We start from the raw sequence: 24,146 nt of genomic DNA, 5'->3' as shown, positions 1-24,146 counted from the left end.
GTATATAAATACTTTTTATATTTTTTATATATTTTTATTAGCTATACAAACTATTTTTAATGTGATGCGAGTCTATATACAATTAAGAATTCCCAAATTCCAAGTTTTTATCTATGTTTATATTTCTAAATATATATAAATTTTTCTCTGTCAGAGCTTCAAAAAAATTCAAAACCAATAAACTCCTTTGCACTTCGTGAACGAGTAGAAAACGGACTGGAGAGGAAGAACAACAAAACAGAAACGAAATGAAACGATACGAAACGCAAAGAAACAAACTACGACGAGTTATAAAGATGCGTGTAGTTAAATTAATGAGTTCTTTAAGTTGGGTAATTTGTACGGGCCGAGAGTAATTGAAATGGGCGATATGTAGAATATTCACGCAAGCTTAGGCGGGCCTTGAGTTAAATTAGGAATGATATTGACATAGACATACAGCAATTTTTAGCTCAATAATCCAGAGCTGCACAGCACTGAATCTTGCCAAGTTAAGCAAATGGTATTCAATGTATGTATGTCTAAAAAATCTAACATTTTTAATCTTTTCTTTAATAGCTTTACTGGTTACTGTAGATTTCTGATCAATTGCCATTGTTGCTTTGACTTATCATAGACTAAAAGCCTTTCGGCTACACAACACAGGTAAATTTCGACAGTTATGCAACACTAGTTATTACAGATTTGCAGCTAAAGTCTAATCGATATACTGTTTTCACAGCTATCTATGTTTCCTTTGCTGGCAGCCGGAGGGCGCGCACTTTAACTCCAATAAGCCGAATGGCCCTGCGGACCGCGTTTCATCAAACTCAAAAATGTCAGAGAATCGCCAAGGGGATGGGCTACAGCTGCTGTTTGATTTGGATTGCTTTGGCACGTGCGCTGGGCACGGGTATGGATGGGCAATCGCATATGCGCGATTTATATGGAAGCCGAGTGCTCTGTTATTGCAATATTGGTAAAAGCCGTCGATGATGACACGACTTCAGCGCGGCGCGAGCAGCTTCAACTCAATTATCAAACTTTGGATGCCGATGCCAGTTGGCTCAGCCACCGGCCGGCCGGCTGGCCGATTGACGCGCTGTTTCAGTTCAGCTATTCACTCATCCAGCCTCCGGTACTCACACGTGCAGGCATATTTTTCGAATAAACAAGCACCGTGCCAGGACTCCGTGTCCGTGTCAGTGTTCGTGTCTGTGGCTGTGTCTCTGCCTGTGTGGGGGAGTGCGAAGTTGGTAGCGTTGGGCGTTCGCACAAACGGCAAACGGAAATGGATTTTTGATTGAGTGCACAATAAAATGTGAAATGCATTTTACAGCTGAAAAACAGGCAACACAAAAACCCACACATGAAACAGAAGTTTAGCCATACACATATATATATATACGTGTACTTCCAATACTTATCCATATATCTGCATATACATATATACATTTGCCATACGCGTATTTATTTTATATCTTTCCTTTTGGCTCGGTCCGAAATTGTTGCAATTGAAATGAAACTGGATGTGCGGCATTATTGCAAATTGAGCGGCGAGCCAAAGCGTTTGCCCTTTCGTATACCCCAGCCGAACCAGCCCCGGCACCGGCACCGGCACCGCCCTCGCCTTGCCACGCCTCCAGTACCATTTTAATTTTCGCTCAAAGTTGCGATTTATTTGCTTTGGCTTCCATATTGATACCGCCTTCATGAAAGTCAATTTATTTCATTATAAAGTGCATAGGTTTTTGGGATCTCTCTCTCTCCCTCTCTCTCTTCTTTTTATGGTGCATATTTGGCCAAATTTATTGGCCTCATGGCTAACAAATTGCGAACACAATGTCGAAAAATTATTGCCTCGACGTAGTCAACGTCATTGTGCAATAAAAATGAAAATGAAAACCCGGATATATATGCAACTGCCGATTTCAATACCCTTTAAACAGGTATGGGGAATACCTATGTATGAAGATCATTTCAAAGTCATGTACCTGAGCATAAAGCACGTGTTTATAACAGCAACTCTTGAAAGTTGTACTACTGCATAGCATGTTAAAATTATCAAAGAGTATCTTTACTTCTAATAGGGTATCTATAAGTCTAAAAGAAGAAAACCTGCGCTAGTCAGAGGACTTCAAATAAATTGCTAAATGTGTTGAAGCTCAGAGAAATATCAAAAAATATAGAACGATTAAAAGCAATTTACAAATGGATTTATTCAAAGATTCATTGATTGAGAGCTAATTAAAAGCTTTGCATGAGAGCAGTACATGAAAGTGGACAGATTGAGAAAAATATATAAAAATTTACTGTAAATAACTGTTGTTAAAAGTCGAGCCATGCCGTAGGGTATTGAGAGAAAGAGTCGCATTTGGCTATATCTTCAAGATATTGGTTCTGCTTAGCATAAAAGTAAGTCAATATAGCAGACGAGCAGGAGGGCAGGGAACGTGGTGAATGTATTTGGCATTCAGTCAGTCACATGCACAAACGTTGCCAATTTCGATATATGTATTTGCCCCTGGCCAAATTGTGTTGCCAAGTTCTTCGGCTGAGGACATGCGTCTGCCATAGCTATCGATGACTGCGACTCAAGCTGGAGCTGGAGCTGGAGCTGGGGCGGGGGCTAGCAAAATTTGGTCTAGACGTTGTCTAATGACAAACGCAAACCACAAAAGACGTTGGCTGAAGATGTTATGCAAGTCAGTCAGAGCCAAGTCAAATGGAAATGCCCTGCTTTGCCCTGGTTGCTGCCCTAGTCCTGTCCTGTCATGGCCCTCTGTGCCAGCAGTTGAATGCAGAATAAATAAAATCAACTTTAAATAAAACTCATCGATGACTGTGGCTGTGTGGCTGTGCTCTGGCTAATTCCTATTGACAAAGGCAACGAGCACATTTCCCAGCTGCGCACCCAGGCGCATCCATCTCGAATGGCCAAGCACAAGAGATGATTCCAAATTCATAAAATGCATGCAAAATGAACAAATCAAATGGCTGAATAGACCAAAATGAAATTGGCGCATCATCATTATTTATGCGGAACAAAAAAAAATCAAAAAAATAATAAAATAAAACACAAACAATATGACGAAGCTGTTTAACTTTGAAAACTTTTAAAGCACCTACTTTTTTTAGAAATAATTTGCATAGCAGAGAAAAGATGGCCATTGCGATTTGGCGAATTAATATGCGAATGAGCCAAATAAAGAGAACTTCAACAAGATTCGCATCTAGTGAAATTTCTTGCTTATTTCTCGCTATAAAATAGAAATGTTTGCCCAAAAGCAGTTTTAGTATTATTTCCGAAACGAACATGATGCGGTCTATCAATCTGCTCTGTGGAGGTGCGTTAAACAATATTGTAAGAAATAGTCTTTGTTTTTGTTCCTCACCTAAGTTAAGAAAAGACAAAATAGTGAAAAGTGTCTTCAAATTATTAAGTTTTATGTATGAGTGTTGAGTGAGTGTTCCATTGAAGCACAGGACAAGAGGTCAAAGACTATAAAGAATTGTGACTGGCGATGTTTTTGAATACTTGGAAAGAAGCTAAAATAATTCTATTAATAGCTTATAGCTTTATAGATCTGGTATAGGAATTCAGTACATAAATTAATAAGCTTCGGCCATGCTAGTAGCTGGTCCAGAGACGTGCCCTTGTGGGCGCCTTAAGTCTGCTGGCAAGCATTAGCTTTAGCTCTTCGAACAGAGCTGAATCTGAGCAATCAATGAGTCGAGGCACAAGCTGTCGAATAATGCAATTTGCATAGCAACTTAAACTACAAAGTAGTAGCTGCCAAGCCAACTCTTCCAACAATGACGAGGGATCAGGTTGCCGCATCTGAACTGAAGCATGCATTATGCTGTGTCAGCCAAGGCGATGTGCGAGGGTTGCCTATTAATTTGTATAAAAAAGGAAGGCTGAGTAGTTGTAAATAAGATCAACTAGATAGTTTAGCCCATAATAGATTGTATATAAGAATTTTCAATTAAAATTAATTGAAAATTAGTTGCAATGCTTCAACAATTTAAGGTCGCTAAACACACTAGAAATTTCCAAAGCCAAACGACTTCAGTCGATCAAATACTCAGAAACCGAAATGGGGACAAGGCCAGCATTGGCTATTGCTATAAATGAGTTTGTTAGAATCATCCACAAATTCCAGGAAAATTGAGCTCGAATGTTTTTCGCGAAAACCCAAACCCAAACCCAAAACCCAAAACCCAAAACGCCACAGAACCCAAAAGTCGCGACATGAACAGATTTCCAATTTCGGCGCTTAGTTGGTAGCCGTAATTAAGGCTTAAGACTGGACACAGCCGGCGGGGTCCCAGTCATAAAGCCATAAATGAACTAAGGAAATACCCAGACAATCTTTGTGGAAAATATTCCGAATGAAAAGCCTGGAAGCGTTCTTTATGATCGCTACACGCGCCCGAGCACATGCGCTAATGAGATGCACTACCTGGCTAGGCGGCTACCTGCATAGTATAAAAGAAAAACGGCTGCAAGTCCTGACACTAAACGCGCAAGAAACGTCAAACTGTCAACAGTGAAAGATGAGCAGCCACAACCCGGAACAGAGAGCGGAAAAGAAGCGACGCAAACAGCTCAAAAAGCACAACTCCAAGACCAAACAGCAGCAGGATAAGCTGAAGAGACATACTAAAAAGCGACTCAAGATGTCAACGGGCAACATTAGCTTCGACTATCGGCTGTTCCTGTACCGCCAGGAGTTACGTCGATCGAGTACGAACTACTCATACCTGCGTCTGTCCCGCGCCAAGATCATGTTGACCGCCGAGCTAATAGCCAAGAATATGTGCAGCTATAACAAGATGTGCAGCGTCGACGATCTCAAGATGCTCAGTCGCGAGGTGCAGTTCAAGAAGCGGCTGTGCAACCAAGTTGAGCGCCTCGAACAGTTCCAGGAGCTGGGACTCACAGACGTCGTGCTCAATGGCAAGCGAACGGCGCTCTAGAGTAGTTGAACTGTTCATGTGGTTTAGGCTAGGGCTGGGCATTAGCTTAAGTTACTTTTAGGCATTCTAGATTGTAATATTTTATCAAATAAAATATGGCATTTAAATTAGTTTACGTCTTCACAACTATTTTGACCCTTTCAGCTGTGCTGCTCTGCAGCACGCTCTGTGTGGCCCAAGAGGCTGCCAATCCACTTGACACTGCAGAGGCGCTTAAGCTGAAGACTTTGCTGGAAGCCAGTCGAGCGAGCACAACCCAAAAGCCCAACAGCAGCTCCACAGCCAAAACCAAGATCAATTTAGCTGCCAGCGAGGAGGATCACGATTACAATTTTCATAATGATCGTCTGCCTGCTCTGACAGAGGATGAGTTCAATAGCTTAAGCCATGACGCCAATCCCTTGCATTTCCTTAAGCGGCTGAAAGCGCCAGAGACGGACACAACTATAGCTCTGCTAGAGTCTAATATGCCACAAGCTGATGCAACGAAACCCCAGACGCAGTTAATCAGGCCACAGGTAACTGACGCTAGACATTAACAACTCGAAAAACTCGACTCATTCATGGCCTCTTTCTGTTACTTAATCAATTCAACTTATTTCCATCAATGTTCAGGAGTCCAAGCCTGACTCTCTTCCTGGCTCACCCATCTACATCACCATACCCATCTACATCAATACCTCAGGCCAAATGCCGCTTAGCTTGCTCGTTGGCGATCAGGAACTGCAGCTGCAGCGGCGCACTTCAGGGCACAAGAAGAGTCCGTCCACCAAATCGCCCAACTCATACTTCAATCGCTTGCTGGAACAAATTGAGCCGCCCAAGAGGCGTACGACCAATCGACATCGCAGCCAGAGCCGCAGCAAGATTCAAGCGCTGAAGGAGCACATCGACTCGGACCTCTACGAAAATCCCAGCTCTACGAGCATTGAGAACTAAAGGGTTTTTTTTTGTAAAAAACATTTTGTGTATTTGCAAACCTTATGGCTAACAATAAATAGTTGAAATAAATAGTTGAGGTATGTGATTGGGGCTTAGTAACTAGACTGCATTGCTGACAGCTGCTGGCTCTGCGGGCTTGACAAGATTTTCCACTGGAGCTGGAGCTGGAGCAGCCAACTCGATTGGCTTTTCGGGCTGCGTCTCAGGCGTCTCGGGTATTTTGTCCTCCTCCGTGGCAGTTGTTGCTGTGGCAGGCGCGACAGCTGCGGGAGTCTCCTCCTCATCGTCGGCGGCGGCATCAATGACCTGTTCGATGGTTTGCTGTATGAAATGCTCAAACAGCTGGAAGTACTGCAAGGCATTGTTAGCCACCTGCTCGGTGGGCAGGCCGGTGGTAACCTTTTTGAGCGCATCACGTATTAGGACGAGCACGGGCTTACGCGTCGTTGTCACTGAGCTTGTGGTTGGAATTGTGGTGGCGCTCTCAGCAGCCTCAACAGCCTCAGTTACTTCAGCGGGTGCCGCGGCTTCAGCAGGAGCGGGCGCAACTGGAACTTCAGCTGTTGCCTTGGCTGGTTGTTCCTCAACAGCCTCACGACGTCTGCGTCTGATAAACCTTTCCTCATTATCGTCATCGTCGTCTTCATCATCATCATCATTCTGCTGCTTCTGTGCCTCATCCTCATCATCGTCATCATCCTCCTCGTCGCTCTCCGCGCTAGAGTTTTGCGCCTCCTCAGCTTTATTTAGAGCTGGCAAATCACTTTCTCCCACTAAATCATACTCCACTTGCGCGGGTGCCGCATTCACAGCAATGATCAAGACGAGCAGTGCAGCTGTGTGTGGGTGTGGATAATACAAATCCGTACATTAAAGCTGTTATTCTACTGCTACTACCTGCTACTTACCCAGTGTCATGTAAATGTGCTTAGCCATATTTGCTGCTTGTTTTGGGCTAATCCTTATGGTATGGTACGGGCACGGGAACGGGGCGCAGTTGACTTTTGCAGTTTTGCGGTCTTTATGAGCGAATCCAGCGCTTTGCTTTCGCTTTTTATAGCCATGCGACGGCTGCGGTTTTGTCTCTAAAATGAAAGTATGCATAAGGCCAGGCCTCGGCCAGGCTGGCGAGCGGGCAAGCTCATTTTTGTACTGGGGGGGAGTCGCTATTCGCTGGTCTCTGGTCTCTGGTCTCCGGTCTCAGAGCCAGACCAGCAGTCAAGCCAACGTTTTTACTGCAGCAAGCTCTCAGCGCTCTTTCTTTCTTCTTTTATTTTGTTTTTGTTTTGGTTTTTTTTGTGCTTTATTTTGTTTTTGTTCAGCTCGTTCATTTTATTTTTCTTCCTCTACGCAACACAAAAGAAACCGAAATCATTTATTCAAAACTCGGTTTCTGGTCACTTCTTTCATAAATTTGTTGATTTATGCTCAAAACTTTTGGCCATCTCTCGTCTATTTGGCTTAGGCATTAACAGCCATTTGCCAGTTGCGGGCGTTACGAGGCAGACTTACTGCTGCTGTTGTTGTTGCTGTTATGGGCATATGCAAATATGTATGTTTACAATTTAAAAGAGTTTTCTTGTTGCTGTACAACAAAAGCATGACGCACCTAATTGACTGATTAAGTTTCGTTTGAACTATCAGTCAATGCTTTGCCTCTGCATCTGCCTCTGCCCCTGCCACAGGCCGTGCCTAATTATGCAATAATTAAGTCCATTTCTCCCACACAATCGCATTTTGAACTTTCTAATGCATCTCAAAAACTTTTCCATAGATCTTAATTTGGAAATCAAATGCATCTGATAACAATGAAAGCAATCAATAGTGATTCACTCTAATATGGAGAAAGCAATTGATCAACAAAATCTGCCTTGCAGATTTTTGTTAGTGATTATTGATTATTCAAATATTATACATATATATATTTTTTACTTAATTATCAATGCATTTATGAATAAAAATGATATATATTATATATAAAATGATATATTATATATATGTATATGAATTAAGTTAATTGTTTTAAATCATCTGATTAATTTCTTAAGCTCTCAAGCTACATTTTATGTGTTCTAAAATTTCATTTTTAATTTTATGATATATAATTTATAAATATTTCACATAAGAATATAACAATATATAAAAAATGACTTATAGAAAGGAGTCTCAGTCTGCTATGGTTTCTCCATCAATCGCAACTGGGTCAAGAAACAGAGATTCAACGATAAGAGCTCAACTTTTTTCCACAATATAAACATTGCTCACAATAATTATCACAATAATCATATAAACAGTGAACAGAAATTGGAAGCAGAAGAGCGAGTCGAATCAGTGCAACAATAACAGAATTTTAGATGTTGATAACAAGCAAGCAGCATGATTGGATGTTAATTTGAAGTAAATAGTCAGATACTTGAACGCACGATGAGCTCCTAAGGCGAAAAGAATTGTCTGCTGGCCGTAAAACAAGATCAGTAAACCTTTCGGATTGACCCAATTCCGGAACCGGCTTTCGCTGTGGTAGCCGCTGCGCTCCGAACGGGTGGGCGGGGACCAGGCCTGGTGGCTGTAAGGTGATAAACAGATAACCAGTTCGAGTCCAACAGCATTCAACAACATTCTAGATGCTCGTCAACGAAGAAGCCAAAAAGGGTATACGGGCATGCGCTGATAAATGGAGACCACATGAGTTTGCATAAAAAATTTCACCAAAATTTCAGCTTTGCGTACTTTCCATGCAGACAAACAGAAACAGAAGAAAATACAGCTTCAACTTATTCTCATTTTTTAGATTACCAAGAAAACCGGTAAAGGAAAAGAAACAGAACTCCCCGCACAGCTGAGCGGCAGCCCAACGCTATGATACTTAAGAGGCCACACAGTAGAAGAAGCGATCAGTGATAGTCAAAGCGAGCAACCGTTAAGATCGTTCCAGCAACACACACACAGACACACAGCTAAATAAAGATGAGACCATATCAGGCTGCCTGCATCGTAGGTAAGTTGTGCCAAACATTTCCAGGTAGTTCGGCATCGAAATCTTAATTTGTCCATTGCAGTGGCCGCTCTGCTGCTGGTGGCACCTGCCGGCACTGAGGCAAGACGTCGCAAGCACAAGGGCGACGACTCTCATAAGTCCAAGGTGAAGTACTACACCTCGTCGGATTTGGATGGTGCCAAGACCCAAGTGGCCACTGAGGAGCATTCCTACTTTATGAAACGCACTTATGCGCCCTTTACGGGCGCTGATGGCAAACGTAAAAGTCCGCCCTACCTGGCCATACCCATTGCCTGGTTCGCCTGTGAGCCAACCAAGACTGACTGCCAGATGGCCAGCAACTCGGCTGCCATCAACAGCGCTGCCAACTCCCTAAGCCAGGGCTATCTGTGCGACGACGACTGCACGGATGCCTATGAGCCCATCTGTGGCCGTACAGCCAGCGAGGTGGCCGTCTTCTACAACAAATGCAAGCTGAATGTGGCCAAGTGTCGTACGCATGGCCTGTGGACCGATCTGCCCTACGATCAGTGCCAGCAAATGTATCCCAAGGAAACGGCCTACACAGACAAGAAATTCAGATGCTCGCCCTACTTCCGTGACAATTCAACAGCTGCTGAAACTGAAGTCAACAGTGAGAGCAATGCCAACAGAGAGAAAAAGGACAACAAGGACAGCAAGGAGAGCAAGGAAAGCAATGAAAGTAGCGAGGAGCAAAAGAATCAGGATAAGAAAGGCAATAAGAACAAACCGCAGAAAGTAGAGCCCATTGCGTTGCCATTGCAAGTGCTCGTAGACCCTGTTCCCGTTCCCACGCCATTGGCTGTGACAGATCCGAAGCCTGTGGAAGCCATTGCTCTACCCCCAATTCCCGTTAAGCTGACTGAAGCCCAAATGCAGCAAGCTGCTAAGCCAGCAGCTGCAGCTGCAGTCCCTCAAATCCCCAGTTCCTTACCCGCAGCTGCGGAACAGGTTAAAATCGAGGTCAAGAAAACTGCCACGCCTGCAGAGCCAATCACGGAACAGGCCAAGCCCAAGTCCGACAAGGATAAACTAAAATATGTGGTCTCTTAAGAAAATGCTACTTCAAATTAAAATTAAAATTTATTTATTTTAGTATTAAATATAAATACTTAAAATTAAAAAACATTTAAATACAAATTATAAAAAAAATATTAAACAACAATTCTTATATGCATTTTATTGTAAGCGTGCCAAGCACGAGGGTGGCTTAAAAGAATTAAAAGATAAAGAAATAAATAACATTAAAATATAAAAAATAAAAATAAAAAACAAGGAAAATATATTTTTAAAAAACTTAAAAAAATGCCTTTGGAAATGCGAGGGCAGTCTGATAAATAAATAAAATTAAAATTAAAATGAATTTGAGACTGCTATAAATACAAATAGAGGAGCATTGCTTCTTTGTTTGTTCTAAGATATATATAAATATATAAAACTATAAATATAAACAATTCCCCAAATGTGTTTCTTCTGAAATATATTCAAAACTAAAAATAATAATAATATATCTAAAATCTCTAATAAATATTTTGATATTTAAAAAGCGCTCAAATATCTTTTAGAGCTTAGATTGCCTTAGTGAAATCTAATGAAAGATAATTTTAAATATATATAAACATTTTTTGTAACTTTCAAATTGAGTTACAGACTTAATCTAATTTAAATGAAAAGCTAAAATTTAAAAATATTTGTATATCTATTCATTAAGTAAAAGAAAGCTGTAATTCCATTTGTATTTTCCCAAAACAATAAAAGCTCTAAGAAAACTTTTATCAACCGTTAACTGATGAAATGTGGGCGGTTTAACTACATAGACCCTTGAAAAAAAAATGCATAAATGCATTTGGGCACATCTGCATAGGTGTTCGGTTCATTGAACTGTCAAACAAGTTCTATGGAAGTTCTAAACGAGTTGATTGACAGTTAAACATATATCAGATCACAAAGAAACAACATAGAGATCGTTACATCAGCAGGTTGTCCCTCGGCCGACCTATAAAAGATCCAAGAAATGCACCCACTGTACACAGTAGCCAAGCGACTGCAATGGCAAACAGAACCGACAGACTCAAATTCTTAAAGCTGCTGCTACTCCTTAGTGCAGGTGAGTAAAGTCTGCCCAGAACAGCAGGTATTAACATCCCGAAACTTGCCTCTTTCAGTGTTCCTCAACAGTGAAGCGGCGCCTATTGATGCCGAAAGCCATGCGGCGACAGATCAACCTAACGTTGAGTCCCGTGCTCAAAAACAGGATCAGGATATTTTAGATCTCGATGAAGACTTGGATGGACGTAGCGCATATGTCAACAATCAGTTTGTGCCCAGTGATCCTGTTGACTTGTTAGACGATGAGCAGAATACGCCGCTCTATGAAATACTGCAAAAGCAAATGGAGCAAGTGCTGGCGTCAACTGGACCCGATGTGCCCATCTATGAGGATGAGAAGACGAAGCGACAGCGCGTTCAACAGCCGCCCAACAAGCCAATCTTTACCACAAGCAATGCTGCCGATGCGGATGAGGATTACGTAGACGAGATTGCGCCAGAGCTGGAGGAGGGTCTGGGCAATGTAGACAAGCCAGATGCAGCAGCAGCTGGCGAGGAGCTGCCCGATGTTGGCTATCAGGCACCACTGCTGCCAAGCTCCACACAATCGCCAAGCAGCACTACCAGCACCAGCACCACCACCAGCACCAGCCCCAGCCCTAGCACCACCATACGTATTCGTCCTCAACGCAGACGTACCACCACACAGATGCCAAGAACAACACGCTCCAAGGCAAGCCAGCAAACAAAATTGACAACCACAACGCCGGCGAATCAAACAGAGCTACCCTCAACGACGACAGCAGCGCCAGTTGCATCCAACAAGCCTCGACCACAAGCGAAGCCCAATCTCAGCTCTAGCAACATGTTGCCACATGATCCACAAATCTACCAGCACAAGCGTCGCATCATCTTCAAAACGATCTCAACCGGCTCGCAGTTCGTCAACTCGCCCATTGGTGATCTTATGATCAAGTTCTCCATAGGCTTCGCCAAGCCAGCGCCGGGCATGGCTCCGCCCTCGAACGAGGCGCTGCGTGCACTTTCTCAAAACTTATTGCGCAGCATAGAGATGCAAAAGCTGAGGAGGATCAATAAAACTCAAAGGCATTAATAAATGATTCTATATTAGTCACATCAACAATCTTTGAAGGTGTATTCGAAATGTTCTTAAGAAGTTTAACAAGGTCAGTGGGATGTTTCACAGAGCACATTATTAGCACAAAGGAAGATACAAGTCTTTAAAGTAGTTGAACTACGAAACCCAAAATCCAAAACATTTCAATCTGAAGAACAAAATAGTCTATAAAATGTTCAACTAGAATTTAGAATTAGATTTTAGCTTTGTTAACTTTGAGTCAGGTATGTTTCGAAATGGTACGTATCCTTGATACACCTGAAGTTATTATTTTTACATATTAATATAACAATTACTTTATGCTGTCTGATATCTGATATGTTCGATGATTCGATGAACCTAAGGCCGACTGTATTTCTAGCCTTAGCTCTTACAAACATGAAAATTATGGAAAACTTTAGTTATTATATGAATGTCAGTTCTCTTGAGTATACTCGTCGCAGTTGCCCCAGTCGTTGTGTCGAGTCGAGTCTATCGTTTGCCTTACATACAAAAGTCAGCTGAATTGCTTATAGCTTGTTAGCAATATGAAAATAGGAATCAGTTTTGAGTGAGAGCACCACGGAGTCTAGCGCACGGGCCAAAATTTGAGAGCTAACAGAGGCATCGTAACTCCAATGACAATTGTCGAGATGAGATTAACGCTGTGATTATCGAGTATGCGTAGCCCGCTCACATGACGCACTCCTTTGCCAGGTGTATCCACTATCTTACCCTTCTCGTTTATGCCAGAGAATTGCAGTAATCCGCCCAGCACAGAGTCCAGCAGCGAGCCACAGAGACCCGCTATGCCACCAAACAAGATGATGGGCCACTGTGGCGGACTAACAAGCAACATCTTGGCCTCAACTGTATAGCGCACAGTGACATAGTAAGCAAAGCCAACGAGCAAGCCGCCCAACAGGCTGACCACGACGCCTACAAGCGAAATACCTCCATTAGTGCCACGTGGCACACGACGCCAGCTGATAATCGAGATGGGGTCGCGTGTGGAGAGCACACTGCCCAGTTCGCTGCTCCAGGTGTCTCCGTTGCAGCAGGCAAAGGAGCTCATCACAGCAATGCTTAGCCAGCTCGATCGGTACTCCCTGGCGAAATCAATGGCACGCTCCCCGCTGCCACAGTCAATCAAATAGAGCAATGCCAGCTGCGTGGCCATGCCACCGTTGCATAGGACCTGCACCCAATTCCGTTGTCCTTCGCCATCCTTGAAGTCGTTCTCGAATCGACGTTTTAGCTGCGCCCGAAACTTGGTCGCACGCGACGAGCTAAAGAAGAACACCACCAGACTAGCGAAGAACGGGTGACTTGCTATGGACAGCGTGAAGGCGACGACCACTCCTAGTGCGGCACCAGATTTGCTCACGGAGCGGCGACGCAGCGCAATTGTCATCAGTGCCAGTGGCGCCAATGTGGAAAACAACCAACGAGTCGGTGATATGACCAACGGCTCTATTAATAAATCGAGTTGAGTCGGCGTCTTATCAGGTAATGCAGTAATTCAATCTTTACCTTCATAATCGTAGCTCCAAAATTTAGAGAATGCCACGTTGCCCAGCCACATGAATATGGAGATGGGCACTGAGAGGCCACAAAATATCAAAGGCATCCAGTCGCCGTTGGCCATTGTGTTCAAATAAAAAATATATTTTCTACAACTTATACTTTCTTTTCAAACGTAAACAAAAAACAGACCAGTTTGTTATTAGTGTGGCTAAGGCGAAATATTTAAAAAATACTAAAAACATTATGTTAGTATTAAATGGACATAGCACAGGGTGAATCAGTAACATACAGCCATTTGAATTGAAGCGCCAAAAAGAGACTCAAAAATTCTGATTTTACTTCGAAAGAAATATATGTACATGTTTGCAGTGTATGTATGTATGTAAATGTAAACAAAAATAAATAACTGACACTTCAAGCTTATGCTTGACAAAATAAAGAAAAAACACATTCCATTTTCATTGATAGATGCTCTCAATAGATTTTTTTTGGGTGCATGCAAATTTATTTCAATAGGCCTAGGCAATTAGTTATTAATGAAAAGTTTGCTTCTAGTTGATCTTATCAAACTAGGTTGTTTCGGCTCTCTGAGCGCGTTTCAATTAAAAATATTGCTACCCTTGAAACAAACTCATCAAGCCTTTTAAATTTATGTACAGTTCAATACTTCGTCTATAGTTCAAAGAAATAAATAAATGTTAAACAATTTATATTCTAGTTTTTTTTTTTGTGTTTTGGTCACAGATAAGCTTAGCATTGGTGTGGCAGAGCTTTATTTATAGATATGACGAGGCTTTCAAGGAATCGCAGAGGTTATCAAGCGCAAATTGCTTCCGCTAAAACACATTGAAGACAATCCAAAACAAAGCACAGAACGCGATCGTTGAGTTGGTTCGACAATTGCAACATAGAGAGACCACATGCATATTTAATGAGCCAGCCTGGCATGGGGAAGGGGCGGTGATGGGATACACACACTCGCAAACACACACACTTGATAATGGAAGTAAGATACACACAATTGAGTATCTTTATATGCTAATAAATGGCCGCACATTTGCCTAAAATGGGTCAAAAGTCTCCCCCATTGGCGACGATGTTGCAACGCAGACGCATTCAATGGGGCGCCCCGAAACGAAGTGATCGATTGACACGATCAAAGTGTTGATAAAATGGACTCAAATGAATGGCGACGATGCACACACACAACGCCGCACAGCACACAGTCAGCTCTAAGTGCTTCGTCTCTGTATCTCTGCGTCTGAATGTATAGACATATGTGCGATAAGGCAGAGCTCTATGTGTGAATCCTCAATAAATATTCATGCTGTTGCTGCTGCTCCCATGCAAATGTATTTGAAATTGCTTGGCTTTCAATGAATTGAGCCAGAGCTCGAGAACTTTACGTCTCCATGCTCCAACAGCGTTACGTTATTCGCAATCCAGCAGTTGTCGCGTTCGGCTGCAGATCGGAACTTTCATTTGGATCCTAAATACGCAAGGCGAAGAAGTATGTGTGCTCCAGTAAAGAAACAAACTTTTGGAATACTTATGTAACTCTTATCAAGGATATCTGCCAACAAGTGTAATACATACAAAGACAAGTGCAAACAGCTTCAAGTCCAAAGATATTATCAGTGCAGCTCAATTGTGTCAAGGATAAGCCTAAATATAAAAGCACATGAAGGATTAAACTCTTTCCCATCTATACAAATTACTGAGCAGGATATCAGATAAATCATTATGAATATTATTTAAAAGAATTTTCAGTTTATTTTAAAAGAGGAATAAAAGTGAAAATATTTTGTGAGGTTATTTTTGAAATAAAAGTGGAAGTGTTTGAGTGGACAATATGTATTATAAAACTTGTGAAAATCAAATATATATATGAAATATAAATAAATATATAAGAATATTTATATATTATATTTCACCATATTAACTCATATTTCATAACAAAATGTAGTTTCAAAAATTGATTATGGATATTAAAAAAAAATTCTTAAGCGAAGAGATTTTTAACAATTTTTATAAAAATATTTACTTACTTGGAAATTATATAAAAGTGAATTAAAAAATTCTGAAAATGTATTTACAAGAAATTTTTGAAATGAAAGTGAAAGTGTTTGAGTGTATAATATATTTTATTAATATATTTCACAATATATTTTGTAATACATTTTATAAAATATACAAATTCTTATCAGATATGAAACTTAAATATATAAAAATAAATATATTAATACCTATCAATCAACTATATTCATATTTGCCAGCACATGTTATTACATCATATCAAAAACTATAATTGAGTCCAAGAACAAATATAGTTTTATAATTTAAATACATGAAGTCTACGTTTTTTTTATTATTTTTGGCATTTGCGTGCTGATTTGAAAAAAGTGTCTTTGGTGATAACCCCTTGTGGCAGATACTGAGCAGAGCAACGATCCGCACTTGAAGGAAAAACCGAGAACTAATAAAATAAATAAAAATTATAATAAAATATAAATATATATATACATATGTGTATACGAACAAGTAAATGTGTTGATAATACGTTTCAATTTCAATTCACAGTTTTGCTGTCTGTCGAGCACTTCGAGCACGCGTTCCAATTGGATTCAAATTAGATTTATTGAAATGTTGCCCTTTCGTTGGGGCATGCTGCTAGGCGTGTTGCTGTTTATAGCCTACACAAATGGAGCGGCTATTGTAAGTGTCAAAATTTGTTAATGAAATCGATTTAAGTTTATGCGAGTATGTGACAATTGAGTGAGCGAGAGAGAGAGAGAGAGAGAGAGAGGGAAAGTAGAGTAGTTCAATGCACATGAACTCGGCCCAAATTAGAAGAGATAAGAGCCGAAGCGTTGGTAGACTTGTGACCAAGGTCAGTTTTAGTCACAAACTGAGCTTAGATTTTAGATTAGCCTGACATTAGCATTGAACTTAATTAATCAAAATTAATTATTTTACGACAGGATCAATCATCTGTGGATGATGATGCGGAGCTGAATCCCCTGACTGAATTAGAGCGCACTAAGAGAAGCGGCAGAGGCTAGTAAGTAGCTGAAAAACCAATACTAAATGGTGGATCTGACTGAATTAATAATATCTCTAGTGTCCGAGGACAAACACAGTCTCAGTACTTAAACTTTGGTAAGCCCGAGGAGGATGGCAAAGCGGAAGCGGAGGCCAATGAGGGTGGATCGCGTTCAACTGTTTGTAAGTCGCATGCAGCGGAAATATATTTTCCGATCTCGCTGATTAACAGAATGCATTTTTTAGCCGGTTCCCATGGCATGGGTCAAGCGCAAAGCCAGTTCTCTGCTGGAGATTGCAGTGACTGCACCGGATATCGTACGGACTACTCAGCAGGCTCTAACCTATACCCAAGTGGCCCCAGTGTAGCTGGTGGTCGTGTCGGTAGACCCGATGCCATTATAAATCTACCAGGTGACTAATTATTTTGCACAATCAAATGAATATATAAAGAAACAATCAATTCATTATAAGCAGGTGGAGCTGGAAGACAGCCAGGAATAGGAGGCGGTCAACCAGGCTATGGAGCCCAACCTGGAACTGGGGGGCAGGCAGGAATCGGTGGCCAACCAGGCTATGGTACGCAGCCTGGAGCTTACAATCAATTTGGCCAACCTGGGGTAGGTGGCAGTCTACCTGGAGCGGGAGTCATAACTAAGCCTGGTAGTGGAGTGTTTCAGTCTGGTCAGCCCGGAATCGGTGGAAGTCAGCCCGGAGCCGGTAGAGGTCAGCCCGGAATTGGCGGACAGCCCGGAATAGGCGGTGGTCAGCCTGGAATCGGTGGGGGTCAACCTGGAATCGGTGGTGGTCAACCTGGAATCGGTGGTGGTCAACCCGGATACGGAACTCAGCAAGGAGCTGGCGGACAACCCGGAATCGGTGGGGGTCAACCTGGAATCGGTGGTGGTCAGCCCGGAATCGGTGGTGGTCAGCCCGGAATCGGTGGTGGTCAGCCCGGAATCGGTGGTGGTCAGCCCGGATACGCAACTCAGCAAGGAGCTGGCGGACAACCCGGAATCGGTGGGGGTCAACCTGGAATCAGTGGTGGTCAACCTGGAATCGGTGGTGGTCAGCCCGGAATCGGTGGTGGTCAACCCGGATACGCAACTCAGCAAGGAGCTGGCGGACAACCCGGAATCGGTGGGGGTCAGCCTGGAATCGGTGGTGGTCAGCCCGGAATCGGTGGTGGTCAGCCCGGATACGCAACTCAGCAAGGAGCTGGCGGACAACCCGGAATCGGTGGTGGTCAGCCTGGAATCGGTGGTGGTCAGCCCGGAATCGGTGGTGGTCAACCCGGATATGTCACTCAACCCGGAGGTGGCGGACAGCCCGGATTTGGTGGTGGTCAACCCGGATACGCAACTCAGCAAGGAGCTGGCGGACATCCCGGAATCGGTGGTGGTCAGCCTGGAATCGGTGGTGGTCAGCCTGGAATCGGTGGTGGTCAGCCCGGAATCGGTGGTGGTCAACCCGGATATGTCACTCAACCCGGAGGTGGCGGACAGCCCGGATTTGGTGGTGGTCAACCCGGATATGCAACTCAGCAAGGAGCTGGCGGACAACCCGGAATCGGTGGTGGTCAGCCTGGAATCGGTGGTGGTCAGCCCGGAATCGGTGGTGGTCAGCCCGGAATCGGTGGTGGTCAACCCGGATATGTCACTCAACCCGGAGGTGGCGGACAGCCCGGATTTGGTGGTGGTCAACCCGGATACGCAACTCAGCAAGGAGCTAGCGGACAACCCGGAATCGGTGGTGGTCAGCCTGGAATCGGTGGTGGTCAGCCCGGAATCGGTGGTGGTCAGCCCGGAATCGGTGGTGGTCAACCCGGATATGTCACTCAACCCGGAGGTGGCGGACAGCCCGGATTTGGTGTTGGTCAACCCGGATACGCAACTCAGCAAGGAGCTAGCGGACAACCCGGAATCGGTGGTGGTCAGCCCGGAATCGGTGGTGGTCAGCCCGGAATCGGTGGTGGTCAACCCGGATACGGAACCCAGCCTGGAGGTGGCGGACAACCCGGAATCGGTGGTGGTCAACCTGGAATCGGTGGTGGTCAACCCGGATACGGAACTCAGCAAGGAGCTAGCGGACAACCCGGAATCGGTGGGGGTCAACTTGGAATCGGTGGTGGTCAACCTGGAATCGGTGGTGGTCAGCCCGGATACGGAACTCAGCCTGCAGGTGGCGGGCAGCCCGGTGGTGGTCAACCCGGATACGGAACACAGCCTGGAGTTGGTGGACAACCCGGAATTGGTGGTGTTCAGCCTGGCTATGGAATACAACCTGGAGTAGGTGGACAAATTGGAATCGGTGGTGGTCAACCTGGATATGGAACTCAGCCTGGAGCTTGGGGACAACCAGGTATAGGCGGTGGTCAGCCCGGATATGGAGCACAGCCTGGAGTAGGTGGACAAATTGGAATTGGTGGTGGTCAGCCTGGATATGGAACTCAGCCTGGAGCTGGAGTACAAACAGGAATTGGCGGTGGTCAGTACGGATACGGAACGCAGCCCGGAGTGGGTGGTGGTCAACCAGGCTACGTAGCTCAGCCTGCAATTGGTGGCCAGCAAGGAATAGGCGGTGGTCAGCCAACATATGGAAGACAAACAGGATATGGAGCTCAACCTGGAGTGGGAGGCCAGTCAGGAATTGGCGGGCAACCTGGATACAGCACTCAGCCTGGGTACCAAACTCAGCCTGGATATGGAAGCCAACCTGGAGCTGGACAGCAAGGAATTGGTGGTGGACAGCCTGGATACGTTTCTCAGCCGGGCGTAGGAGGCCAAGCCGGTATTGGCGGAGCAGGGCAGCCAGGCATTGTAGGAGGCTATACTACCCAACCTGGTGTTGGTGGACAGACAGGCTATACTAGTAGTCGACCGGGATACGTTACTCAGCCTGGAACTGGTGGGCAAATCGGGGCTGGCGTCGGCCAACCTGGAATTACCGGAGCTCAGCCTGGAGTAGGAGGACAGCCTGGAATTGGAGGAGGTCAACTTGGATATGAAACACAGCCTGGAATTGGAGGACAACCAGGAATCGGAACTCAGCCAGGAGTTGGTCAACAACCCGGAATCGGTGGTGGTCAGCCCGGATATGGAGTACAGCCTGGAGTTGGTGGACAGCCCGGATACAGAACTCAGCCTGGCGTTGGCGGACAGCCCGGAATCGGTGGCGGCCAGCCTGGATACGGACCTCCACAAGGCTTTGTGGGACAGCCTGGAATAGGCGGAGGTCAGCCTGGAATTGGAAGCCAAATTGCTGGTCAGCCTGGAATAGGTAATATTCAGTCCGGCACAGGTATTAGTGGTCAGCCCGGAATCGGAGGTAGTCAGACCGGAGGGGGTCAAGTTGGATACGTAACTCAGCCAGGAGCAGGAGGCCAACCCGGAATCGGAGGTGTTGCTGGACAGCCTGGAATTAGCGGAGGTCAGACTGGTTATGTAACTCAGCCCGGAATTGCTGGGTACGGAATTCAACCCGGCGTAGGAGGTCAGCCTGGAGTAGGCGGAGGTCAGTCTGGAATAGGCGGAGGTCAGCCTGGAATAGGGGGCGGTCAGCCAGGCATTGGAGGAGGAGCAGGTCAGCCTGGAACTGGCACTCAAATTGTGGGCCAGCCCGGAGTCGGTGGCTACGTAACTCAACCTGGAATTGGAGCTGGGCAAATTGGTACTCCCGGACGTTACACAGATGTAGGAACAGCCATTGTCCCTGGCGGTGGTATTGGTAAATAATAGTTAACAAGAGCCCAAACTATTTGCTAACACTTATGTCCTACAGGCGTCCCTGGAGCTGTTGGCACTGGCGCTGCCGATGATGCCTTCTCACAGGCAGAGTCGGCTATTGGTGATGGCCAAGCATCAGCTAGCGCTCAAGGCAAAAAGAATGGAGGTACTGCTAAAACACAAGTGTCTGGCAGCTACAGTAAGGGCAGTTCATTCAGTGCAAGCGCAATGACATCTGATGCCGATCGTGCTGCAAGTGCTCAGGTGACAGGCAATGCGGATGGAGCAATGAGTCAATCTCAGGGCTCCGGAGGTCCATCTCAGTCCCAAGCTCAAGTACAACTTAATGGCAAGGATGGTGGTACTAAGGCTTCATCCCAAAGCGGAGGTATCATACACCAGAGCCAGAGTGAAGTCCAAGCCAATGATAAGGGCGGTCTGGCTGATGCACAATCGAGCGGACCTGGTCAGACTTCATCGCAAGCACAAATCGGCTTCCGTCCTGGTCAGGATAATACCCAAGTGAATACAGCAGGCGGTGGACAAGCGTCAGCTCAATCCGGCAGTCACTCGGGTCAAAGTCAGTCCCAGATACACGGCACATCCAGGTAAGCCCTATCGAAATACAGACTTCTTCGTGTACGTTTTTCGATTTTTTTACTTTAAACTTTGTAGCTTTGGAGTGTCCTACCATGGCGCTGCTCAATCTGCATCGGGAACCAAGGAACAGGTGGCCACGTATCGCGAACAGAATAGGGAGCTCTTTAACACCATCAGTCAGTTTGGAAACACTGGAAATGCGTAATTATTTGATATGATACCCAAGAATAAAATATGAACTTAAAGTTATTATATCCAGGGTTACGGATCGCGTTGACGCAGTCTTCAGTGGCCCAGCCGTTGCTCCCGAATCAGATAGATTACCCGAAATTCAGTTGAAGTCTTCAAAGACTAGCAAAGAAGAGGCTGACAAAGGGGAAACCAATAAGGAGGGCGAGACACATCCTACGCTAGCCGAGGATGAGGAATCAGAGGATGACGACGAGCCATATGATGAATACGAAGAGGAAGATTATTACAATGAAAAACCTGTGAAACTTGAAGAGAATCCCTCAGCTGCTAGCCCAGTCAAAGACCAAGCGCCTGGCCCACTGACTTCATCTGCACCTGCTCCACTGACCTATATGCAATCGTCACCCACTCAGAAGCAACAGGCGGTGGTGGCCAACCCGAACGGAGGCCAGTATCGTGTGGTGCAAAATCAAAATGGACGCGTGAACACATATCCGATACGCACCACCACCGAAGACGTGCCCAGTGGCTTCCGTGGTACAGTCAATGTGGAGAAGAAGTTCCACACCAAAGCCCTGGAGCTGCACAGCACTGATAAAAAGGTTGATATCAGTCTGGAGGATGTGGATGCCAAGTCATCCAATGGAGCCGCTCACAAGCCACGTGCACCTGACAGCTATGTAACAGTCACCAAGTCAGTGACTGGCAGCATGGACAACTCAAAGAACCCGCCCCAGGAGAACAAAAACTTCCAATCCACATACTATACGAAATCGTCGACGTGCGGCTACTTTACCTTCACCTGTAATATTGTTCACGGCGCAAATGGACGTAGTAAAATCTGTCGTCCCAAGACGCCGTCGAATGGCAAGTGCTAAGGATGCCATCAACAATTCAATGGGGCTCAAATTCTAATCAGCTAAAGCTAACCACTAACCTGTTTGTATTTGCCGCACTTTGTTAAGCATTTAAGTTTTTGCTAATAATATTAGAGTTTTACTCTCATTTCATACTTCGTACACAAATTCAAAATGTAATTAATATTTAATAATAATAATAATAAAAACCACACACTGCCGTGAAATGTTCGTTGAAACACCTAAATTAATCCATTTCATTTTCTTTATTAGAGCAGTTTGAATTATCTTCAAATTCGAAATTATTCTTCTTAAGTTTATCGAATGTATTAACAAAACAAATAAATATCGATATCAAACTATTGTATTGTAGTCAGACTTATGCGATAGGTTTTGAATCGATAGTAAAACACATGTCAAAATTATCGAGCCGGCAATTTGTTTTGTGTTGCTGAGCAACTAAATATCAAATATTCGTTCAATTTGTTGATTTCTTCTAAACAAGTCGAATCATTTGTCGACGAGAAGCCTAAGTAATTATATATATCACTGAAAGTGAGTTGAAGAAACTGCAAATCATGGGCGAAGCTGAGAAAATCGAAGTACGCGACATAACACGCATCGAGCGCATTGGCGCCCATTCGCACATTCGCGGCCTTGGTTTGGACGATGTACTGGAGGCTCGTGCCGTGTCGCAGGGTATGGTGGGCCAGAAGGATGCTCGCCGTGCCGCTGGCGTTGTAGTACAAATGGTTCGAGAAGGAAAAATCGCCGGACGTTGCATTTTGCTTGCCGGTGAGCCAAGCACTGGTAAAACAGCCATTGCTGTGGGCATGGCCCAGGCGCTGGGCACTGAGACACCGTTTACCAGTATGTCTGGCTCAGAGATCTACTCTTTGGAGATGAGCAAAACTGAAGCTCTATCACAGGCACTGCGCAAGAGCATTGGAGTGCGCATCAAAGAGGAGACGGAGATCATAGAGGGCGAAGTGGTCGAAATACAAATTGAACGTCCAGCCACCGGCACTGGGCAAAAGGTGGGCAAAGTGACGCTAAAAACCACTGAAATGGAAACGAACTACGATTTGGGCAACAAGATCATCGAATGCTTTATGAAAGAGAAGATTCAGGCCGGCGATGTCATCACTATAGACAAAGCCTCTGGCAAGGTGAACAAGCTGGGACGAAGCTTCACACGTGCACGTGATTACGATGCTACTGGTGCACAGACACGCTTTGTCCAGTGCCCCGAAGGGGAGCTCCAGAAGCGTAAGGAAGTGGTGCACACTGTTACGCTCCACGAGATCGATGTCATCAACAGTCGCACCCATGGCTTTTTAGCCTTGTTCTCGGGTGATACTGGAGAGATCAAGCAGGAGGTGCGCGATCAGATTAACAACAAGGTGCTGGAATGGCGCGAGGAGGGCAAAGCCGAAATCAATCCAGGTGTCCTCTTCATTGACGAGGTGCATATGCTGGACATCGAGTGTTTCTCGTATCTCAATCGTGCCTTGGAATCCGATATGGCACCGGTCGTGGTTATGGCTACCAATCGCGGTATAACGCGCATTCGCGGCACCAATTATCGCAGTCCACATGGCATACCCATTGATCTGCTGGATCGCATGATTATCATACGCACCGTTCCATATACCGAAAAGGAGGTCAAGGAGATACTGAAGATACGCTGCGAGGAGGAGGACTGCATCATGCATCCCGATGCCCTGACTATTCTAACTCGCATCGCCACCGACACCAGCCTCCGCTACGCTATACAATTGATAACCACGGCCAATTTGGTTTGTCGCCGCCGCAAAGCTACCGAAGTGAACACAGAGGACGTTAAAAAGGTATATTCCCTGTTCCTGGATGAGAACCGCTCCAGCAAAATATTAAAGGAGTATCAGGATGATTACATGTTCAGCGAGATCAATGAGCTTGAAGAGGAGACTACAGCCACTGGCGCTGGCGGAGGAGCCAAGCGTCGTGTGGACACCGGTGATGGCGATGCACAGCCCATGGAACATTAGTCTGCAATTGCCCGGAACAATTCTCATACATTCTCATCATAATTACCTTCCGACTTCCCAATAAATATGTTTACAAAATGCATT

At 44.7% G+C, this 24,146-nt stretch overlaps 8 protein-coding genes across 9 annotated transcripts; 6 read left to right on the top strand and 2 right to left on the bottom strand.

Annotated features, from left to right (window-relative positions):
- The first annotated feature begins 4,539 nt into the window (after nt 1-4,539).
- Nucleotides 4,540-4,962, top strand: LOC111604544. The gene has a single exon (XM_023322642.1). It carries the CDS (start codon nt 4,540-4,542, stop codon nt 4,960-4,962), a length of 423 nt encoding a protein of 140 aa, XP_023178410.1.
- Nucleotides 4,963-5,057: 95 nt separating this feature from the next.
- On the top strand, nt 5,058-5,901 carry LOC111604545. Its single transcript, XM_023322644.2, has 2 exons — nt 5,058-5,480; nt 5,578-5,901. The coding sequence occupies exons 1-2, from the start codon at nt 5,058-5,060 to the stop codon at nt 5,899-5,901; spliced, it is 747 nt and encodes a 248-aa protein (XP_023178412.1).
- Nucleotides 5,902-6,003: 102 nt separating this feature from the next.
- On the bottom strand, nt 6,004-6,840 carry LOC111604546 (nuclear polyadenylated RNA-binding protein 3). Its single transcript, XM_023322645.2, has 3 exons — nt 6,813-6,840; nt 6,454-6,740; nt 6,004-6,396 (listed from the first exon to the last, which is right to left on the bottom strand). The coding sequence occupies exons 1-3, from the start codon at nt 6,838-6,840 to the stop codon at nt 6,004-6,006; spliced, it is 708 nt and encodes a 235-aa protein (XP_023178413.2).
- A 1,227-nt stretch (nt 6,841-8,067) lies between these two features.
- Nucleotides 8,068-9,976, top strand: LOC111604522. 2 transcript variants are annotated; one of them, XM_023322619.2, is made up of 3 exons: nt 8,068-8,630; nt 8,696-8,902; nt 8,964-9,976. In XM_023322619.2, exons 2-3 carry the CDS (start codon nt 8,872-8,874, stop codon nt 9,974-9,976), a joined length of 1,044 nt encoding a protein of 347 aa, XP_023178387.1. In that variant the 5' UTR covers nt 8,068-8,630; nt 8,696-8,871. The 2 variants fall into 2 exon arrangements, with proteins under 2 accessions (XP_023178387.1, XP_023178386.1); XM_023322618.2 differs by having other exon boundaries at nt 8,068-8,902.
- Nucleotides 9,977-10,972: 996 nt separating this feature from the next.
- On the top strand, nt 10,973-12,114 carry LOC111604547. The gene is made up of 3 exons (XM_023322646.2): nt 10,973-11,030; nt 11,089-11,563; nt 11,624-12,114. The coding sequence occupies exons 1-3, from the start codon at nt 10,973-10,975 to the stop codon at nt 12,084-12,086; spliced, it is 996 nt and encodes a 331-aa protein (XP_023178414.2). The 3' UTR covers nt 12,087-12,114.
- A 5-nt stretch (nt 12,115-12,119) lies between these two features.
- On the bottom strand, nt 12,120-13,829 carry LOC111604519 (transmembrane protein 19). Its single transcript, XM_023322616.2, has 2 exons — nt 13,623-13,829; nt 12,120-13,562 (listed from the first exon to the last, which is right to left on the bottom strand). Exons 1-2 carry the CDS (start codon nt 13,735-13,737, stop codon nt 12,679-12,681), a joined length of 999 nt encoding a protein of 332 aa, XP_023178384.1. The 5' UTR covers nt 13,738-13,829; the 3' UTR covers nt 12,120-12,678.
- A 1,237-nt stretch (nt 13,830-15,066) lies between these two features.
- Nucleotides 15,067-22,237, top strand: LOC111604517 (collagen alpha-2(IV) chain). The gene is made up of 9 exons (XM_030225714.1): nt 15,067-15,126; nt 16,197-16,331; nt 16,598-16,677; nt 16,738-16,841; nt 16,905-17,072; nt 17,136-20,384; nt 20,439-20,991; nt 21,059-21,184; nt 21,243-22,237. Exons 2-9 carry the CDS (start codon nt 16,260-16,262, stop codon nt 22,051-22,053), a joined length of 5,163 nt encoding a protein of 1,720 aa, XP_030081574.1. The 5' UTR covers nt 15,067-15,126; nt 16,197-16,259; the 3' UTR covers nt 22,054-22,237.
- A 205-nt stretch (nt 22,238-22,442) lies between these two features.
- On the top strand, nt 22,443-24,136 carry LOC111604511 (ruvB-like helicase 2). Its single transcript, XM_023322607.2, has one exon. The coding sequence runs from the start codon at nt 22,611-22,613 to the stop codon at nt 24,060-24,062; it is 1,452 nt and encodes a 483-aa protein (XP_023178375.1). The 5' UTR covers nt 22,443-22,610; the 3' UTR covers nt 24,063-24,136.
- Nucleotides 24,137-24,146: the final 10 nt, after the last annotated feature.

This window comes from Drosophila hydei, unplaced genomic scaffold (assembly GCF_003285905.1).
Source record: "Drosophila hydei strain 15085-1641.00,03,60 unplaced genomic scaffold, DhydRS2 tig00000001-arrow-pilon, whole genome shotgun sequence".
NCBI lineage: Eukaryota > Metazoa > Arthropoda > Insecta > Diptera > Drosophilidae > Drosophila > Drosophila hydei.
Note: the sequence above shows the minus strand (reverse complement) of the source record. Positions and strands in the feature narration are given on the sequence as shown.

What these genes read in the sequence shown, in the direction of transcription:
- LOC111604519 (XM_023322616.2), bottom strand. Translation starts at nt 13,737, where the DNA reads ATGGCCAACGGCGACTGGATGCCTTTGATATTTTGTGGCCTCTCAGTG. An exon ending in TTGGAGCTACGATTATGAAG is followed by an intron (nt 13,563 to 13,622) that starts GTAAAGATTGAA and finishes ATTTATTAATAG; the next exon opens with AGCCGTTGGTCATATCACCG.
- LOC111604545 (XM_023322644.2), top strand. Translation starts at nt 5,058, where the DNA reads ATGGCATTTAAATTAGTTTACGTCTTCACAACTATTTTGACCCTTTCA. An exon ending in CGCAGTTAATCAGGCCACAG is followed by an intron (nt 5,481 to 5,577) that starts GTAACTGACGCT and finishes ATCAATGTTCAG; the next exon opens with GAGTCCAAGCCTGACTCTCT.
- LOC111604544 (XM_023322642.1), top strand. Translation starts at nt 4,540, where the DNA reads ATGAGCAGCCACAACCCGGAACAGAGAGCGGAAAAGAAGCGACGCAAA.
- LOC111604547 (XM_023322646.2), top strand. Translation starts at nt 10,973, where the DNA reads ATGGCAAACAGAACCGACAGACTCAAATTCTTAAAGCTGCTGCTACTC. An exon ending in GCTGCTACTCCTTAGTGCAG is followed by an intron (nt 11,031 to 11,088) that starts GTGAGTAAAGTC and finishes TGCCTCTTTCAG; the next exon opens with TGTTCCTCAACAGTGAAGCG. An exon ending in GGCTATCAGGCACCACTGCT is followed by an intron (nt 11,564 to 11,623) that starts GCCAAGCTCCAC and finishes CACCAGCACCAG; the next exon opens with CCCCAGCCCTAGCACCACCA.
- LOC111604546 (XM_023322645.2), bottom strand. Translation starts at nt 6,840, where the DNA reads ATGGCTAAGCACATTTACATGACACTGG. An exon ending in GCACATTTACATGACACTGG is followed by an intron (nt 6,741 to 6,812) that starts GTAAGTAGCAGG and finishes ACCCACACACAG; the next exon opens with CTGCACTGCTCGTCTTGATC. An exon ending in AGGCAACAGCTGAAGTTCCA is followed by an intron (nt 6,397 to 6,453) that starts GTTGCGCCCGCT and finishes GAGGCTGTTGAG; the next exon opens with GCTGCTGAGAGCGCCACCAC.
- LOC111604517 (XM_030225714.1), top strand. Translation starts at nt 16,260, where the DNA reads ATGTTGCCCTTTCGTTGGGGCATGCTGCTAGGCGTGTTGCTGTTTATA. An exon ending in TGCCATTATAAATCTACCAG is followed by an intron (nt 17,073 to 17,135) that starts GTGACTAATTAT and finishes CATTATAAGCAG; the next exon opens with GTGGAGCTGGAAGACAGCCA. An exon ending in TGTCCCTGGCGGTGGTATTG is followed by an intron (nt 20,385 to 20,438) that starts GTAAATAATAGT and finishes TATGTCCTACAG; the next exon opens with GCGTCCCTGGAGCTGTTGGC.
- LOC111604511 (XM_023322607.2), top strand. Translation starts at nt 22,611, where the DNA reads ATGGGCGAAGCTGAGAAAATCGAAGTACGCGACATAACACGCATCGAG.
- LOC111604522 (XM_023322619.2), top strand. Translation starts at nt 8,872, where the DNA reads ATGAGACCATATCAGGCTGCCTGCATCGTAG. An exon ending in TCAGGCTGCCTGCATCGTAG is followed by an intron (nt 8,903 to 8,963) that starts GTAAGTTGTGCC and finishes TGTCCATTGCAG; the next exon opens with TGGCCGCTCTGCTGCTGGTG.